Genomic DNA, 19,891 nt, shown 5'->3' with positions numbered 1-19,891 from the left:
CTGTGGGTATGTGCACTTGACTTCAGGTACCAACAGGAGCCAGATGTGTCTAATCTCTTGGAAAAGGGAGTTAGTTATACAGATGTTTGTGAGCCACTTGGTGTGGGTGCTGGAAACTGAACCAAGGTACCCTGCAAGAGCAGTAGGTGCTCTTAACTACTGAGCTATTTCTTCAGCCCAGACCTTAGACAATTTAGAATGGAAAGAATTATACAGAGCAGTGTTGCTCAGAAAAAAAAAAAAAAAATTGGGAGAAAGGTGGGGGACATCCCTATCTGCCCTTTCCAGGGGACCAGCTCTGCTAACTTTCAGTCAGTGATGAGGAGGCCCTGGCCCATCAGAGTAGTCTCCTCTGAGGAGCTAGAAGGTAAGGGGCTTTCAGAAGAGCCTTTACCTTCAGCATGGAGACCTATCATGGACCTATCCCTGACTCCCTTACTCTTATCACAAAGACTCAGGCCAAGCTTTTATGTCCCTGAACTTCAGGTTTCTCACCTGTGAGATGGAGTTCCCTAATTACATGTTCATGAAGTTATGAGGCCAAGTTCAGATGAGGAGGGGAGGCATTTAAAAGATTTAGCATGCTAATCTTGTCTGAGAATTATTACAATTAAAGTAAATGCTTTACATATAGATCCCAGAAACCTTTGAGAGTCTTAGAACTTCTTGTTTAAAATTCTAGGTGGAACTAGTAGCATTAGATGATACTGAGTGACGCAAGTGAAAGGTGTGTTAAAAGTTGATAGCCATTGTGACTTCGCAAGTGCCATGTTGAGTGTGTAGTATGTCAGCTCTAGGGCTAAACAGCAATCCCACGAGATAGAAGTGTACTGTTTTTCTTATTTACTAGGAGGAATCAGACTAGTTAGTTAACCTAGTCCAAGTTATGCTGGGAATTCCAACTAAATTTCTAGTTTTGAAGAGTTGTATTGTGAGGGCTGTTGACCTTAAACCCATGGCTTTCTCCCAGTGAGAAGAGATTCTGTGGTTTTTGTGGCCCTTTTGTGTTTGGTGGTTCTAAAGCCATCGTGAGCTGTCTTCTTTTGTGTCCCAGCTCTGATGTGAAGATGGTTTTCATGAGCCTTGGTTAGGAAAGTCAACAGAACTACTGACAACGACTGTGTCATCCAAAATTGTTTACTTCCAACCAGAAAAAAAAAAAATCTATTTTGTCATTATTGTTTCAATTTGCTTTTATTTTGTTTGCTTTTTTTTTTTTTTTTTTTTTTTTGAGACAGGGTCTAGCCATATAGCTCGGGCCAGACTGAAACTATGTGATCTAGGATGTCTTCAAGTTCTTGGTCTTCTTGCTTCAGCTTTCAGAATGGAGATTATAGGCCAGAGCCACATGTGCAGGGTTTGGGTTTTGGATCCATACACAGTTTGCAAGCAAGAAAGTGCATAGACTTGCTTAGTAGAAACAGTGCTTTACAAGTGGTGTCTCACACCTGTAATCCCAACACTTGCTAGGCTGGGGCATTAGACTGCCTTGTGTTAGAGGCCAACCTAGGCTACGTAGCAAAGCTTAATTAATTTATTTTTTTAAATTGAAAATAGAGCTCTAGGTTCAGGCATTGCTGGATCCAGACATTCAGTGTTTTTCTCTCTGTCCCTTCTCTGTATGGCTTTGCCACCCTGTTGCTGGCTCTGGCTTCATTCATGAGCTGGTTCTCTCTGAATGGTGCTAAAATGGCTGCCAAGCAACACCAGACTCACTTCCTGCCAATTCAGCAGAGCCACACACACGGAAAGACTACTTCCCATTCCTAATGATTCCAGCAAATGACCCAGGCATTTAACCACGGCTGAGCCTAAATTGTGTGTCCCTTATGAATAACTGTCAGTGTGGCAGGACTGGGTTCCATCACGTCCAAGCCTCTCAAGTCTGAAGGTGTGGGCTCAGCTCCTGAACTACAAGGACTCAGAGGAAGGATTGGTTGCAGGAGGAAAATGGTGCTCTCTGTTCCTTACAAGAAGAGGTAATACAGGCCAGACAAGGCAAATCAAATACCTATGTCCACTTAGCTTGCAAGCAGGATGCACCAAAGAGCATCATTTGTTTTCTCTGCTCTCTGGAGCTTAGTGGAAAAGATGGTCCATGAGTGAACAGACAGGAAGGACTTTGCAGAGAACAGGTGATTTCAACATGTGTTGCACCTGCTCACACACCACCCACAGGCCCTCCTGAGGAGATAGATGCTCAGGAGACTAAGACCAAAAGATTCACATGAGCCAGGTTTATCAGCAGCAGTGTAATCTCAAGGGTATTTACAAGATCTTCACTCCAGATTGTCCATTTCAGTGCTTGGAGGAGTGAATCATATTCACATGAACATTTACTATCCACGGTGCTAATAGATAAGGTCTGGGTAAAGATGAGCCATTGATGTAGTGGTTCCCATTGAGATCCCCAAATCCTTTCAGTGTGCACAGTACGCAACAGAAATAGCACGATAAATACAAGAAACAGAACATAGAGCTTAAACACACACGCACACACGCGCGCGCGCGCGCGCACACACACACACACACACACACACACACACACACACACACACATTCAAATGTACATACATAACTTCAATTCCTGGGCTGCCATATTCCATTGTAGTTTTATAACACTACAGTTTCAAAGACAATAGCAGAATGAAGCTGGGTGTGAAGGGTATGCCTCTAGTCTGAGCACTTGGAAAGGGTTAGACAGAAGGAACAGCTTCTGAGAGCATCCAAGGCCAGCTTGGGTCACTTGGCCAGCTCCTGTGGGGACATGGTACTGCTTCGTGTTTGGAGAGCTCAGACCTATACTTCATAGTCTTTGGTGATAAACACTAAGCCAGTGTAATCTGTGACTCTTTTTTTTTTTTTTTTTTTTTGGGGAAGAATTAGTGGCTCAGGCTGTTTCATGGGGACCTGTGTGGAGTAAGACTGTCTCCACAGCCATGCCCTGGTACCAGCACTGTTCAGGCCCCAGAGGGGAAGCTGGAGACAAGTGATGGTAGAGCATCAGCTCTCACTTTCAGGCTTCATCTGTCATAGCCTAGCTAGCTGGTAGGGTGGGTATAGCTAATCAGGCCCTAGCCTTCCCATTTCTGTTGTTGGAAAATAACTCTAGCTTAGGAGTTCTTGGTCACTTTTCTATTTAGGGTCAGTGAGTTTGTTTGTTTGTTGGTTTGTTTTAAAGACAATCTTCTGGGGGCTGGAGAGATGGCTCAGAGGTTAAGAGCACTGGCTATTCTTCTAGAGGTCCTGAGTTCAATTCCCAGCAACCACATGGTGGCTTACAACCCATCCATTATGAGATCTGGTACCCTCTTCTGGTGTGCAAATATACCTGGAAACAGAATGTTGTATACATATTAAATAAATAAAATCTTAAAAAAAAAAGACAATCTTCTGTAGCCCACACTGGCCTCAAACTCAAGTTGATCCTTCTGCCTCAGCCTCCCAAGTGCTGGAATTCTAGAAATGGTTTGTTAATGTATTGCACTGTATTGTCTTTCTAGGTTAAAGTTCAAAACAGCTGCTCTAATTTGGGGGTCCTTTGCCTTTCTTCCCTCGAGTGATATCTCATGTGGAATGTGCTGGCTCACCTTTTGCTCTGGCATCGTGACAGGTTATCCATGTGATAAGCCTTCCTGAAGCTTGGTGGTCTCCACTGACTGTCACACACACCCACTGTGTGTCCTATCCTCACTGATACCCTGTGTTGAAGAGGGCTTCTGCACAGCAGCTACAGGAGTGATATCTGTGACTCTGTCTTCTTCCAAAGGCATCTAGTCCTTCTTTACCCATTTGGAAAAGAGGAAACCTGGGTCTGCATAGAGGAATGACCCACCTGGCCACAGGAGTCCAGCCCCTCAGGTGACATTAGTGGGGGCTGCCTAGCCTGAGCTTCCACAAGCTTTGCTTGCATTCTGGAGAGGCCTCAAACACAAGGGGATCCTTCTGCCTCAGCCTCCTAACTGCTGGAATTATAGAAATGGCTTGTTTAGGCAAGGACAGCTTTTCTTGAGCACTTCCTGGTCTGTTTGTAAAAGGAAGTGAAGACCTCTGGCGCTCCCTAGAGACCTCTATTGTCTGCGTGGATGCTGGCTGTTCTTTGAATCCCTGTGCTGATCACAAGCCTATTGTAGGTTGGAAATAACATAGAAGGTAGAAAAAGATGCATGTAAGCCTCAAATATAACTTAGCTTAGCCCACTATGGACCATAGGGCTTCCTTCCTGATTGTGGCTGGCTGGGGACTGTAGTTTACTGCTGCCCAGCATCAGCAGAGGGTATCATGCCCAGGAAAAGATCACATTCCAAGTACAGTCTCTGCTGAGGCCTGTTGCTTCTGCACTACAACAAAATGAACTATCTAAGGCATAGATCTTAGATTCTAGGCAGAGCCATCGTAGGTCAGGGAGCATGTGTACTCCAAGGTCTTGGAAGTGCTGGCAAATCCAGGGAAAGTAAGCTTAGGGTGTATAGGTTTTTGTTAACATTAAGACAGAGCTTTGTGTAGCCTAGCCTAGTCTTAATTCCTTAGGCTGCCAATGATGACCTTGAACTCCTGATCCCTCTTCCTGCCTCAGCTCACGTTGGAATTTCAGATGTGACCCACAGCTCCAGGCTTGGTGTTCTACATTTTTAATATGTTACTTTGAAACATGAAGCTGGCAGGATAGCCACTTAATTGCCCTAACAATGCTACCTGTCCCCTGATAATGCATGTGGAAAGAAGAAACAGGAAGATAGTAAGCAAAATCCGCCATGAAAGTTTCTTTCTATTCAGTTCAAGCCTCAGCTGGTTTCTTGTATCTCTTTGGTAGTCACAAAACTGAAGCAAGCATTTGAACTGGGTTTTAAACTGGTCATGCACTTCTCTGCAGTGTCCGTGAGCAAATCACCTGCCCCTTGAGCTGGCTGTTTGAAACCTGACCGTTAGAAATCAGTGAGAGGAAGAGAATCCACGTGTCTGAGATCGTTATTGAGCATTCGCTTCTTGTTTGATATTGAGGCCCACTCAGCCATTCATTTCTCACATCTACAGTAGACTGGGCGGAGGTAGGAGGAGTCAGGCTGACCTGAGAACCAGCACTTGGAAGCTGGGATCTGCTTTCTGAGGAACCAGCTGTGTGTTCGTGGGGCCTTTGGAGCATAGCTGGGAGCTTCCAGCTCTAAATTCTGTGACTGACTTAAATAATGCCTTCTAGTGAAGCCTACCAAGATGCAGATCTTTCTTGTGCTAAAAAATATGTTTCAGGTTCCTATTTTGCCTCTGCATGGGTTTTAGGATTTCCAAGATGAGGCCACGAGACTCAGTTCCTGGTGTGCTAAGTACCTGCAGACTCGAATCTTGTTTCTCACGGATCTATTGAGTGTGGGGTTCATGCAAACAATAGCAAGCAGGTTTACTCCACAGATAGCAAGTGACTGTCATGCAGTGTGCCTTGGGACACACCCACTTCCTTTAAAGAGTCTACACTGGAGCACAAGCTGTTTTCCTTCCCACAGATACCCGCAGTATGGGTGGTACCCACAGAGTGAGCACTAATATCTCACATCAAAGGGAAAAAAAAAAAACATAAAAGGCATAAAACCACAAAGGCTGCAGGAGGGAGGTGGAGCAGCTGGTACTGAGATCAGTAACCGTGGGGACAGGGTTGTTCCTTCAGAGGCTGCCAGGCATCCTTGCTCATTCAGAACATCCCTGGGTGTGACAGTACTTCTGGTGAGGAGACAGTTGGTGCCTTGATATTTGAGTCCAGTGTTCATGAAAGTGATTTATGTAGAAGATGATGGGATTCTGTCTGAGAAGTTCCCAAACTGTTGGGTTGGGTTGGGTTTGCACATGAGAGCACTGGAGCCTGGAGGTAGCTGTGTTTGTGTCCTGCAGATGTTCCATGGGTGGAGGAAGGTGTCAGTGGACATCCAGAGAAGTGGGCAGGTCTGTGTGGAACCCGGTCACGTCAGCCACCATGAGTGAGGCCGTGTTCTTGGACAGCCTTGCCGATTGGGGGACATAACATGCCACTCAGGTGGAGGGGTGTCTTTTGTTTGTTCTTGTTTAGGGCCATTTCTAGGTCATATATATGGAAAGGGGAGGAAAGGAGGTGTGGGAAGTGTGAGACAGCAGACAGCAGCCGTATATCCCAAAAGGTTCTAATGAGTTGTCTCAGTAGGAAACAGTGACTTCTCCCTTCATGTCTTAAGACACCTAGAGTACTCACTAACTTCTTCATAGGAAGTACACATCTATGCTCCCACAGAACACATTGGTTGGTTTGTTTGGGGTGGGTTTTTTGTTTTGTTTTAGGGCAAGGTCTCAACACATAGCCCTGACTGGCCTGGAGTTCACTGTATAGGCTGGCCTTAGACTCTGAGATGCACTTGGCTTTTTTTTTTTTTTTTTCTTGAGACAGAGTCTCACTATGTTACTTAAACTGGTCTCAAACTCTATACTGTAGTCTCAGCTACCCAAATGCTGAGTTATAAGCATGTGCCACAACAAACAATCTTGGAATACTGCTTGATAATCTGTAGAATAGCTTAAGCTCAAATGCATCATCGTTTTCAGTAAATGTATATGTTCACATAGAAAACATTTATTTGTTTTTGAAACAATGTCTTTACATAACTCAGTTAGCCTAGAATTTACTGTGCAAACCAGGCTGGATTTGGATTTGTAAGTCTCCTGTGGTAGCCTACTACTAAATGCTAGGGTTGCAGGTAATATGTCACCATGCTCTTTTAAATATTTGATATCTGTCTGTCTGTCTGTCTTTATCTGCACATGAAAGCACAGGAGAATGGGCATGGCTGCTCCTTTTCTTCCTCTGCTGACCTCAAGCTCACTAGATCTCACTGTAAAGATGAGCTTGAGTTTCTGACCTTCCTGTCTCTATTTCCCAGTGCTGCAACCACCATGACTGGTTTCTGTGGTTCTGGAGATCAAACCTTAGGCTTCATGCATGCTAGGAGCCATACCCCAACCTCTTTTTCTCTCCCCCTTTTTATAATTTGGAGATAGTCTTACTAAGTAGCTCAAACTGGCCTCAAACCCATGGCAATCTTCCTGCCTCAGTATCCCAAGTACTGGGATGTGAGCTACCATCCCTGGCTCATTGGTGCCTTGGTCAACATGTTTTGATGACTTTGTAAGGTTGAATTTATTTATTTTTATTTTTGAGATAAGGTCTCGCTTGTGTAGTCTAATCAGGCCTTATGTTTATGGCTATATCCCCCACATCAACCTTCAGAGTGTTAGGGTTACAGGTGTGCCCCCACCATGCCTAGTTATATAGTATTGCTTGATCATTAGTACCTCTTGTAAATTTCCTATTTACATCTTTGTCCACTTTTATTACATTAGGCTATTATTTTGTATGAGAATGTATGTATGTGTTCATGTCTGTGCAAGTACATGTGTGCACACTAGAGTGAAGGCCAGAGGTTGACCTCATGTCCTTCTTAGTCTTCACTTTTTAAAATTTTATTCTTTCATACAATACATCCCGACCAGTTTTCCCTCCCTTGTTTAATTAATTTTGAGGTGGTGTCTCTCTTTGGCTGTCCTGGAGCTCACTATGTAGACCAGGCTGGCCTTGAACTCACAGACATCTGCTTGTGTCTTACTGAACCTGGAGTTCACCAATTCAGCTAGACTACCAAACTTTAGGCTTTCTTGTGTCTTCCTTCCCAATGCTGGGATTATACATCCACATTGCTATACCCAGCTTTTATTTTTTTTTTTTTAAGCATGTGCCAGAGATGGAACTATCTTCCTAGCCCAGGTGTGTGTGTGTGTGTGTGTTTATATGTGCTACTGATCAAACCCACGGTCTTGCACATAGTAGGCAAGTGTTGTGTCACTGAGCTGTATCTCCAGCCATCAGGATATTGTTACATATATATTTTAATTTTTGATATTATAATGTAATTACATTTCTCCCTTCCTTTTTTCCCTTTAAGCCCTCCCATATGTCCCTCACTTCTTTCCATCAAATTCGTGGCCTCTTTTTTTCACTAGCTGTTATTACATATATATATATATATATATATATATATATATATATATGCCTAAATAAAACCTGTTTAGTCTGTATAAAGCTACTTATATATATGTTTTCAGGGCTGACCCTTTGACCCTGGAAAACCAATTGATGTGCTCTTCCTTGGGGAATATCATCTCTCCCCCTTGCAGCTTTCCATAGTTTCCGGTAGTACTTTGTGTAGAGTCTTGTTAATTTATTAAAATGTTTTTAATAATTTATTTAACTTTATCTTATGTGCATTGGTGTGAAGGCATCAGATCCCCTGGACCTGGAGTTTTCAGACAGGTGTGAGCTGCCATGCGGGTGCTTCCAATTGAACCCATGTCCTCTGGAAGAGCAGCCAGTGCTCTTAACCGCTGAGCTGTCTTTCTAGCCCTATTAAAAAAATTTTTTTTGTAAAGTGTGTGTGTGTGTGTGTGTGTGTGTGTGTGTGTGTGTGTGTGTGTGTGTGTAGGTTTTTTTAGGGATTGGTTTCCTTCTTTCAGCATGTTGAGGGTGGAGTATCTTGTTTCTACTTGCTGCATACTACAGGCAAGCTGGCCTTCCGCCTTCTAAGTGATTCTTTTGTCTTTACTGCCCATCATTCTGGGGATGCTGCCATTACAGATGTGAACTGCTGCATCTATCTTTTACTGCTTCTGGAGATCAAACTCTGGTGGCCAGTCTTGCATAGCAAGCATTTTTACTGCCTGAGCCATCTTGCCGGCCCCCTGCTATTTGATTTGCAAGTGTTCCTAATTGTATTATAGATTTTACTCTTTGTTATGTGCTATAATTTCATGAATTCATGGCTCACGTTTTGTTTCATAAGGTTTTATAATGTGTATAAAGTTTCATACATATATGTTGCCATAAGAATCTGAGGCAGGGGGCATGGTGAATTTGAGGTCAGACTAGACTACATAGAGAAAGACCCTGTCTCAAAAACAAAATCTAAGAAAAAATATCCTTAAATTTTGTTTTGGCTTTAGGTTTAGAAAGCCTTTAGTCCACCATGATTCAAAACATTGATCTGTATTTTGTTTAGTTTTACCCTTATAAGCCATTACAATTCCTTTAAGTAAAAGATATAAGATAGGAGTACAGATTTAATTTTTTGTCTGATGTTCCAGTTATAATGAAAACAATATATATAGTCACTGACTTGAAATACTCCATTACCATATACAAAATCCCTATAGAGTCTTAGGTTTAACCATGTGCTAAATCATACACTCAATCCCGATGGATTCTTGGGTTTGTTTTCAGTTCTGCTCTATTGCTGAGCTGGTGTCTAGCAATCTTAATTATTATAGCTTTAATAATATATTTTAATAAGTAGTCTTGCAAGTACTATTGTTCTGCAGAATTTTCCTGGCAAGCCAGGCATATTTATTCTTATTCTGAAAAAGTGAACTTCAGAAATTTGTCAAGTTTAAGAAAAAGAAATTCGTACAATGTGTGTGAATGTCGTGGATGAGTTTGTGCAGAACTGTGGTGTCCCACCACCAATCTTCACCCTTTGAGGACATGAGAGCTATTCCATTATGTGTTTTCTTTGATTCTTATGGTATAGTTGTGAAGGTCCTGAGCCTTCATTTTTAGGTCTATCCTGACTGCTCCTGAGCAGCTCATCACAGAGCAGTAGCTCCTGCTCTTGCAACATAGATGGGGAACCCCCCCCCCCCCAGTTATCTTGACTTTTCAGTCAAAAAGAGTATCAACTGCAAATCATAGACTTCATTCACTCTTATTTCCTCACCTAACTGCATCCACTCCCATTTCCCAAACAGAGATCCATTGTAATGACAGGGCAGGTGTTCCCTGATGGCTGTGGACTTTTATTTTATTACTGGTGTATGCTGAAGGAAGGTTTCAGATTCTTGTTCTTTAAACTTGTTAAGTAATTTTTTTTCTGTTTTCCCGAAAGCTTTCATTAGCGAGGAACATTAAGTTTTATCAAGTGTTTTGCATGTATCAAGGTGTGCATCTGTAAGTGCATAGCAGTAATGTCTTTTCCAATGCCAAATTATCCTTTTTTCCATAGACTGTTAGTGTGTTTTTTGCTGTTAAAAAACAAACCTGTTTTTCTTGAAGAAGCAGGCTTGGTTTTATGCACTTGGAGGAAGCTAGGATTCTTGATTGACACTGGTAGAGTTCTGTTCTGCAAAGGAAGCTTCCTTCTCTTAGATTTCTTACCAGGTTGGTTGGCTTTGGCCGGAAAGAAGCAGTGAGAGCATTTGATTTTGGTTTTGTAACCTTGACCCCCTTTGAGCCCTCTCTGGCTAAGGAAGAGAAGGTGAGAAAAACCAGGGATTGAAGGCAGAGGCCTCTGTGACTTCTGGTTCGGACCTCAGTGGCAGCCTTGACTGAGAACACAGGGGAGCCAGCATGGGGCTGGGAAGGGCTGGCGGACAGGCTGTGTACCGCCAAGCACCCTGCCCCTTTCTCATATATGGAGTCTCAGCTCCATTCACTTCAGGACTTTCCCCGATAAGAATGAGCTATATTTGCCATTGGCTGTATCAGTTGGCTTATGGTCTCAGAGGATTCAGCCCATGGTTGGTTGCCTGAGTTTCTTTGAGCCTGCAGGGCAGTGCATCATAGTGGAAGTGTGGGGGATAGTAATGTTCACCTCATGGTAGCTGAAAAACTGGGTGAGAAGAGGGACCAGGGCCTCAATATGTCCTTTGAGGACATACCCTCAATGACCTAACTTTCCCATGAGGCTCCATTTCAAAGCCGACCCATCACCTCTTAATAGATCATCAGCAGGGGACCAAGCCTCCAACACCGGAACCTCTGAGACACATTCGAGATCCAGTCCATTAGGACTGACTGATTGCTAGTAACCAGAAAGTTCCTTCTGAGAAGCAGTGTGGACCCTTTGTGAGCGTAACTGGAAGGCCCTCCTTGGCCTGTCTCTTGCCACTGTGGGCCTGAGAGCATTCCAGAGACCTGATTGTCTCCACAGAGCAAGTCTGTTGCTCATGTTGTGCCAAGTTCAGTCACTTTTATGGTCAAGTTTATTTTATACTCTGAAGAGTCTGTCAGTCGGGTGGTAGCTTGTGCTGAGAGGGGCGGGGAGTGTGATATAAATAACGAGAATTCGGCAACTTGGGCTCTTAGCAGCAGCTCTGCTCCAGGAAGGCAGAGTTTATTGCGTTATTGCCTCTGGGTGTGTTTTCTTGAGAAGACCAGGAACAAACTCCAGCACAAGCCTGCTTTTCCCCCAGGAGAATGGTAACTCTCATTAACAGACTGGCTTAAGGACCCACTGACTGATGCTTGCCTTGCTGTGAGTACCATGGAGAAGGCTGGCCATTGCCCTTTGACCTTAGCAGGAAGTGGAGTGAGCCTGACTTGGTTCCGCCTTAGAGTGTAACTGGGATATGACAGGTCACAGTTCCTAGGCCTGCTTTCCCTTCTCAGCAAGGTCTCTGTTCTCTTCAGCCTCATGTGCTCCTCTCTGCATAATGATTTTCCATTCTCCCTTTCCTTCTCTTTTTCTTTGAGTTGAACTTTTGCTATACAGCACAGGCTTTTCTGAAACTTGTGGCAAGCCTCCTGACTCAGCCTCCTGAAAGTCAGGTTTAGAAGTGTGCCCACCATGCCTGGCTTCTGTTTTACACCTCGGATCACTTGGTCAATGGCATCTTGTCTCTGCCATTCACAAATAATCATCATGTATCCCATAATAGATTCTGTGCACATTTTTCACTTTGGTGAAGAGGAGAAAACAGTAAGTAGGTTTCCATACAGAGGCAGGCCTACACATACACCACTGGCTGATTTTATCGTGTTTCGTTTACATGTTTGTCAAGAGGATATTACTCTTGAAATGACTGTGGACCCTACCACAACCCAGGATCCAGATAAGACATGAATGCGGATTTCATGCCACTTTCTCTGACACGGGGCACCCTTCTCTTTTTCTTACCATTTGGTCCTGGCTTTTGGCAAGCCAATTCTGGTCTGTGGGCTGTAGGTTGCTAAGCCAGCCCTGTTGGATGCTTTTCCAAAATACTGATTTTTTTTTTTTTTTTAAACGTACTCCATAAGAAGACCCAAGCCTACAGCTGTGGCTCGAGTTGTTAACTGCTTGTAAGCTGCCAGCTTTGGTGTACAGGTGAAATGAGTTCAGCAAAGGCTGCTCTTGGCTCTGGCCTTGCTCTGAAGTCTGGACTAGTCTCTTCTCTCTGAAACACTCAGGGACGAGGAGGCCCCTCAAGGACAGCACCTGTATTAGGTGCAATGGGAAGATTGACAAATGGTGATTAGCCATATTGGAAGTGAGTCTCATGAGAATAAATCCTATGTACCCTTTAAATCCTCTCTATGTAAGTGTGAGCATGAACACTGTTCCTGATTGGAGACACTTTCCACTGTGACACTTCTCTTAGCCATCTTCTTTTTTCTTACTGGCTTTTGGAGACAGGGTTTCCTTGTGTGATAACCTTGGCTGTGCTGAAACTCACTCTGTTGACCAGGCTAACTGGGAACGCACAGAGTTCCGCCTGCCTCAACCTCAGGAGTACTGGGATTAAAGGCGTGCACTAACACGCCCAGCATGCAGCCATCTTCTAAATGAGGGAAGTCCCTTTCTTGGCAGCTTTGCCAACATTTTTCCCTGGATCGAGGCACAGATCATGGGATTAACCCCTCCTTTTCCTGACTCAGTTGACTTATAACTACAGGTGTCAGCGAGAGAGCTAAACCATGTGATCTGCTGCCAAGAAAGCCACTTCACTAACAAGCTCTGGGAAGACAAAAGCTTTATTTTAGGCTTTCTCGATGCTTTTCCTGAGCCTCATAGAGCAGTAGATAGAGGTCACAAGGATAAAGGCAAGAGCTTTTGTCTTTCTTTTGCTTGAAGCTTATTCTATGAATTCTATGTTATATCTTCACCATTATATAATATGAATTGTGTGTGTGTGTGTGTGTGTGTGTGTGTGTAATTTTGAAAGATAGGAGTCACACTATGTAGCCCAGGCTACTATGAATGCAAAATTCTCCTTCAATATCCTGGATGCTGAGATCCCAAGCTCAGCTTGCTTTCTTATTTTCTGTTATTTTACTTACTCATCTTTTTGTTTGTTTATATTTTTTGAGACAAGGTTTCTCTGCATAACACTGGCTGTCCTGGCACTAGCTCTGTAGACCATGCTGGCCTCAAATTCAGAGATCTGCCTGCCTCTGCCTCCCAAAGTACTGGAATTAAAGGCTCGCACCACCACCATCTGACTGTTATTATATTTTTAACATACCATTGTTTACAAAAACATTTCCCTATAGATGCTTTTTTGCAGTTAGGACTTTGCTGCAACCTAGTTCTAGACTAGTTCTGAAGTCTGCTTCTGAGAAGGTTTTTGGTCAATATTAGTGGTCTGGAAATAAATTACGCCCCCTCCATCCCCAACACACACACACACACACACACACACACACACACACACACACCCCTACCTCTCCCTGGTCCCAAATCTGTGGGTTCCATATCAGTTGACTCAATCAAATACAGATAAAAAATATTCAGGAAAGCCTGGTCTACAGAGTGAGTTCCAGAACAGCTAGGGCTGTTACACAGAGAAAACCTGTCTTAAAAAAAAAAAATCGTGAAAAATGTATTTCTACTAAACATGTATTGATCTTTTTCCTTGTCATTAGTCCCTAAACAATGAAATATAACAACTATTTAAATAAGTAGCCCAGGGATCATTGAAAATATATAAGATGTGTTTATGGAAATATAAAATATATAATCTTATAAGGGACTTAATAAGTCTTAAGATTGTGGTATCTATGTTGGGGTAGGGGTCTTGGAGCCCACCCCCCCCCACACACACACACTGGTATTGGACATTCCATAAATTCTGGGCAAATAGGTAATACAAAAGTTGCATAGAATATTTTTCTTGCCACAAGAAGCTCAGTCATAGAGTTGTTACAATCTGAATTTCAACTTATGCTCCAAGATCTGCTGAAGTTGGTGCAATGCTTTTTGTTCAGCAAGAGTTTGCAGCCCCTGTTTTTGCTTGTTTTGGATTTGCTTTGGACTGTTCAGTGTAAGCTTTCTGGCTGCCTTTTTTTTCTTGACCCCCTTAGGAAATCTGTGCAATATCGCTCCTGGTTCTCTGCTCTCACCTGTGGTTGGCTCCAGCATTCTTGCTGTAAGGATTTAGCCTAAGCTTGCATGTAGTTGTGCTTTGCCCAGTTGAGTTCCCCTAAGAATGACTAGGCTGTGCAGTATTAGACCTGGGCTCTGCTTGGAGTGTAGAAAACACTGCAGGTAGCAGGTATAGTTGGCTAGCTCGGCTTCATTATTTCTGCATCTCATCGGTGCAGGTGAAGAAGGGAGAGAGTGACGTCCTGATGACTCAGATGCGTCGTGCTGGACAGCTCCCAGACTCTGCAGTGTCTTTCCAGCTTCCAGCATGCCTGGGACAGGAGTGAAAATGATCGCTCCTCACGCCTACCAAAGGCTTGTCTGGAGAGCTGTATGGAAACAGGAGCCTGTGTGTACAAAGCAGCTGGTTTGGACTGTGCTTGGAACAGTGTGAAGGGCAGGCAGGTGGTCTCAGAACAGGGTGATGACAGGTACTTGGAAGAGCAACTAAGGTCCTTGTCTTAACCAGCAGAGACTGCTTTTGTGCTGGTATGTATCCTTCTGGTGCGATGACACCGTCCCATGCCCCTTGCTAGTATCTTGGTGGTTGTGTAAGGGATGGCTATCTCTTGATGCTACCATGAACATGTATTTGACTGCATTCTAGGTGTGGCATGATTTGGTGTGACTCCAACATTAAGAAAGCAGTCAGAACCTAGAGGGATATAGAAAAGTGCCAAGTCCTCATGACCCGTGAGCACTGGACAGCCGAGTGAGTAGCTAGAAGCCCAGAGCTTGACATCAGGCAGACAGTGAGCTCCTGGCTTCCGAGCAAGTAACTTAACCCTCCAAATCTCCATTTTCTCATCTGTATGATGGCCGCCATGTGTGGGGCGGGGTTGGGGGGGACGACAACCCCATGAGAAGCCAGTGAAACTGAATGGGTAGCCCTAGCCCTCTGTCTTCACTTAATGGGAGGAAGATGGAGGGACTGGGGCTGTTTAATCTGAGGAAGAGATGGCTGGTAAAACAGTGACAGCTGGGTGCTGAGACATTGTGACATAGAAGACAGCTTTGCAGGAGGGCACAGTTCACAACAATGAAGACTCTGTGCAGCTTATCTTCAAGCGCTGCCAGGCTGCCACCCCAGGTAGTGGCTTCCTATCATCAGACTTGCTGGGAGATGCTAGGTGGCTACAGTCCTGGGGAGGTCTAAGGGAAGTGCCTGTTGTGGGAGGGAAGGTGGCCTCTCAGTTCCTTACTTTCATCTCTACAATGCCAGGAAATGGAGCAAAGGGCTCGGTCTTTGGCCTGATCTGAAGATCTCATGAAACCAACAATTGCACAGGATAAAATTAGAAGGGGTATAAAAAGACTTGTGAGTGAGTGATCACTGGGTACAGGTACTGAGCTTATTTGCTTAGAGGGTTCTCAGTGATTTCCCCATAGCCTAGCTTGCCAGGGCTGCCAGAAGAAGGAACCACAGACGGATGGTTGAGTCAACATTTGTCTCTGGAGTCTGGATGTTCACAGAGGTCTGTCTGAGGGTGACTGCTTTCTCACTGTTCTCATGGCCCTGCCTGTTCCCCTTACATGGACACCAGTCATGGGGTGAAGGTCCACACCCAGTGAGCTCATTTAGTCCCCATTACCTCTTTAAGGACTTGGTGTAGGGACCAAGCCCCCACCCCCTTCCATGCCAGGATCCTCAGGTGCAAAGCCCTGAACAAAAATGTGAGCATTTCGGATGGTGGGATGGTTGAGCAGGTAGCACGTCCGTGCAAGTCTGGTGACCGGAATCCAATCCCAGTGCCCCAGTAAAAATGGAAGAAGAAACCTGACACCACAACTTGTCCTCTGACCTCCATGTGAGTGTCATAACACACATGCCCATGTACACACACATACAGAATCTTTAAAATTTAAAATGCAAGTTTTTATTTGCTTAGATAGTGCATTTGCTTACAGTATCTAATACAATGTAAACACCGTGTATTCTATCATGAAGAAAAATGACAGTAAAACGTCAGTAAACATGAGACAGTTTTTCCTTTCCAAATATTTTTACATCCATTATTGGTTGAATCTAGATATGGAGCCCATGGATCCGGGGAACAACTATACAGCCACATTCTGAGACGTGTTTGTGAGCGTTCAGGACTTGAGGTCTTGAGAGAAACACAATAGAGCTCATAAAACTCCTGACAAGGGGATTGTGTCATAGGGTTTGTCATCCATAGATGGCCTTCAGAATGTTTTTGACATGACCTCTCAACAGTGTTCTTTCTTGATTCCCTTCTCTTAGGTGAACGGCCCTTTCCCTGCACGTGGCCAGACTGCCTTAAAAAGTTCTCGCGCTCGGATGAGCTCACCCGCCACTACCGGACCCACACTGGCGAAAAGCAGTTCCGCTGTCCGCTGTGTGAGAAGAGATTCATGAGGAGTGACCACCTCACCAAGCACGCCCGGCGTCACACCGAGTTCCACCCCAGCATGATCAAGCGATCAAAAAAGGCTCTTGCCAGCCCCTTGTGAGGTGCTCCCCGTGGCAGCCAGGCAGAGATGGTCCCCGGAAGGACAAAGCTCCCAGGAAACAGACGGACACGTGGAAACCCGCCCCAGCAGAGGTGCGCTGGCCACAGGAGGTCACTGCTCTTTGGTCAATTAGTCTGATACTTTCCCTGTACTGTTTCCAAAAAGCACATGGTAGCCTAAGATCAAAGTCAACATTTGGTCCCCTTGCAGAGGCAACTTGGAACCGTCTCTTGACTGTTGGAGGGCAGGCAAATGCTTTTGGTATTTTCTCCTTTGTTTTGGGGGTGGGGGGGTGGGAGGAAGGGGGCAAGGCCAAGACTCGGGGTAGGATTTTGAAGATTCACACTGGTGTACATATGTCTGACTGGGTGAGTTGACCCCTGGCCTCCCACAGTGACTCTGGGTCCTTGATGCTTGTTGACTCTCGGAATTGTTTTCTTCTCTTTAATGTAACGACCAGTGTGCTTCAGTTTGTTTAGCAGAACCACTCTCTTGAATCACTTTAACTTTTGAGATTTAAAAAAAAAAAAAAAAAATCCCTCCATAGCACAGCTGTCTTTTATGCAAGCAAGAGCACACCTACTCCAGCATGATCTGTCATCTAAAGACTTGAAAACAAACAAACAAACAAAAGTTACTTATAGTCTATGGATAAGCAGAGTCCGAATTCACACTAATCAAGACAAACCTTCGAGAGGTCATGTTAAGTCCGGAACTTTCAAACCCTGCTTTGTATGAATCGTACTATCTGAACATAAACTGCACTTTTACTTTCTGATACCGAGGGTGCTTTGAGGGTAGAAGCAGACGTTCTGTTTGGCACCACGTTATAATCTGCTTATTTTACAGTATACACGTTTCCCTGAGAACCCACGGCAGAGATGTGAGTGAGGGCAGAATGTATAAAACACATGCTGAGGAGGAGGAGGGGGAGGAAGGTAGTATTTCAAAAATGCGAAAGTGAACAATTTTAACTTCATGAATTCGAATTTCCCCGTCCTTTCTGATAACGTCATCTTATTACACTCATGGCACCAGGACACAGAGCAAGAGCATTCGGCTCTGTCTAGGGTTAGTTGATCAATGGGTGCATAACTGTCACCAGGCCTGGAAATGCCTGTTTTCTTTTGGGGTTTTCTTTTGGGGTGGGGAGGGGTATTTCTTGGTCGCTTTCTTGTGTTCCTATGAGACTCCCACTACAAGGTGCAAGAGATAGCAAAGGAAAGGGAGCTGAAATATGAAAAACAAGCAAAAAAACCCACACACACACACAAAAAAAAAAAACAAAAACAAACCGTTTGCCCCTATAAGTAGTACCAAGGGAAGACACCACAATAATTTCAAAGGCGACTCTGCAGAACAGCCCCTTCTGGTGAACACAGGTCAAAGAAACCTACATGAGTGACATCACATCACCAGCTGTCTGCATCAGTGGCCCTACCACTACTTAGCTTGTTATTTAGGTGTCTACAATGGCCTGAACCACTATATCCATCCTATGCCATTTACTGAAAACTTAATTTTGGCTTTTACATGGCCAGAAAAACAAACTAGTTTTCATAGTTAAAAAAAAAAAAATGAAAACAAAACAAAAAACCTCAATTGAGGGGAGTCAGCAGTGATCATGGGGAAATGTTTACATTTTTTTTTTTCCTTCAGAAATACCACTTTCTGATGATTTTATCTGATATTTAAAACAGGGAGCTACGGTGCACTCTAGTTTAGCCATGTGCTGCACATGGTGTGTAAACTCGGGGTTCTCACCTGCAGCGAGCTCCACATTTCACCCAGCGCATGCTCACTCCCATCTCAGCAGCGGGTGCTCCTGCAGCGCGTGGGGCACAGCTGACTCCGACTTCCAATACAACAGCCATCACTAGCACAGTGTTTTCTGTTTAACCAATGGAGTTGTATCAGTAGTTCTAGCAAGAGAACTGCTTTTAACATTAGGGACTGGGAGCAGTCCATGAGCTAAAAAAGGAAAGTGTTTTCTCACGAGAAAACATGTCAGGAAAAATAAAGAACACTTTCTACCTCTGTTTCAGATTTTTGAAACGCTTATTTTAAACCAAATTTTAATTTCTGTGTCCAAAATAAGTTTTAAGGACATCTGTTCTTCCATATGAAATAGGTTAGGCTGCCTATTTCTTCCTGAGCTCATGGAAAGGCTATGCATAGGGTACTCTGCGCGCTGCCTTTTAGTGAGTGAGGAGTTTGAGGTTGCCTAGCAACTTGCTAACTTGTATAAACTCAGCTTTCCCTCACAGAAAGAAATGAAGGAAAACCAAGTCAGTGAAAGACAATCTTTATTGTTTCAGGAGTAAATCTGTATGTGGCTCTTGTCAAACACTTAGATGGATATAAACGCAGCAACTTGTTTAAAAAAAAAAATGCACAATTTACTTCCCGGAAGAGTTGCTACTTGCCTTTTCAAGTTGTTGACAGACACACATTTGATATTCTCTTCTATGTTCTAGTAACGTAACGTATACACTCAAGGCTTTTTATTCTTTGTGATAAGTCCTGTTTTGCGTCACAGAACAGGAAGCAGCATTCTAATTAGATTTACTACACGGAAATATGGTTCAAATAGGACTACTAGAGTTCATTGAACACTAAAACTATGAGACAATTACTTTTTATATTAAAAAGACCATGGATTTAACGTATAAAAATCCAAATGCAGGATAGTAATTTTTGTTTACTTTTTTAACCAAACTGAATTTTTTGAAAGACGATCGCAGGTGTTTAAAAAGAAAGAGAAGCCGTTTTATCTAATACTGTAAGTAGTTGTCATTCATGGAAAATATACTAGTTTTAGAGTTAAGATATCTCCTCTCCTTGGTTAGGGAAGAAGAAAGCCCTTCACCATTGTGGAATGACACCCTGGCTTTAAGCTCCACATCACGCTTCTTTTGAGAATTATATTTGGTAGTTACAATTACAGAAACCAATTAGTTTGTCAGTTTGCAGATAGATTTAGCACAGTACTCATCACTCTGGGTAGATAAGATGTTCTTTCACAGCGGATGAATGGTCTGTAACACTGTAAGATACTGATCTTTACAACTGTTTAATCAGTTTTATTTTTGTACAGTATTAGTGACCTAAGTTATTTTGCTGTCCCGTTTTTGTAAATCAAATGAAATTATAAAAGAGGATTCTGACCGTAGGTATTTTGTACATATGTATATAAGTTGTCCAAATAAAAATAATAAATGATAAAGATTAAA

General features: G+C 43.5%; 1 protein-coding gene across 1 annotated transcript in view; it reads left to right on the top strand.

Annotated features, from left to right (window-relative positions):
• Klf9 (Kruppel like factor 9) overlaps positions 1 to 19,891 on the top strand; it is a 26,748-nt gene extending 6,857 nt beyond the window's left edge. Inside the window, exon 2 of the mRNA XM_027406519.2 lies at positions 16,429 to 19,891. Coding sequence (XP_027262320.1) covers positions 16,429 to 16,658 — 230 coding nt within the window. The 3' untranslated portion in view covers positions 16,659 to 19,891. The remainder of the gene's footprint in view (positions 1 to 16,428) is intronic.

This window comes from Cricetulus griseus, chromosome 3, assembly GCF_003668045.3.
Source record: "Cricetulus griseus strain 17A/GY chromosome 3, alternate assembly CriGri-PICRH-1.0, whole genome shotgun sequence".
NCBI classification, from domain to species: domain Eukaryota; kingdom Metazoa; phylum Chordata; class Mammalia; order Rodentia; family Cricetidae; genus Cricetulus; species Cricetulus griseus.
This window is presented reverse-complemented; position numbering and strand designations above follow the sequence as displayed.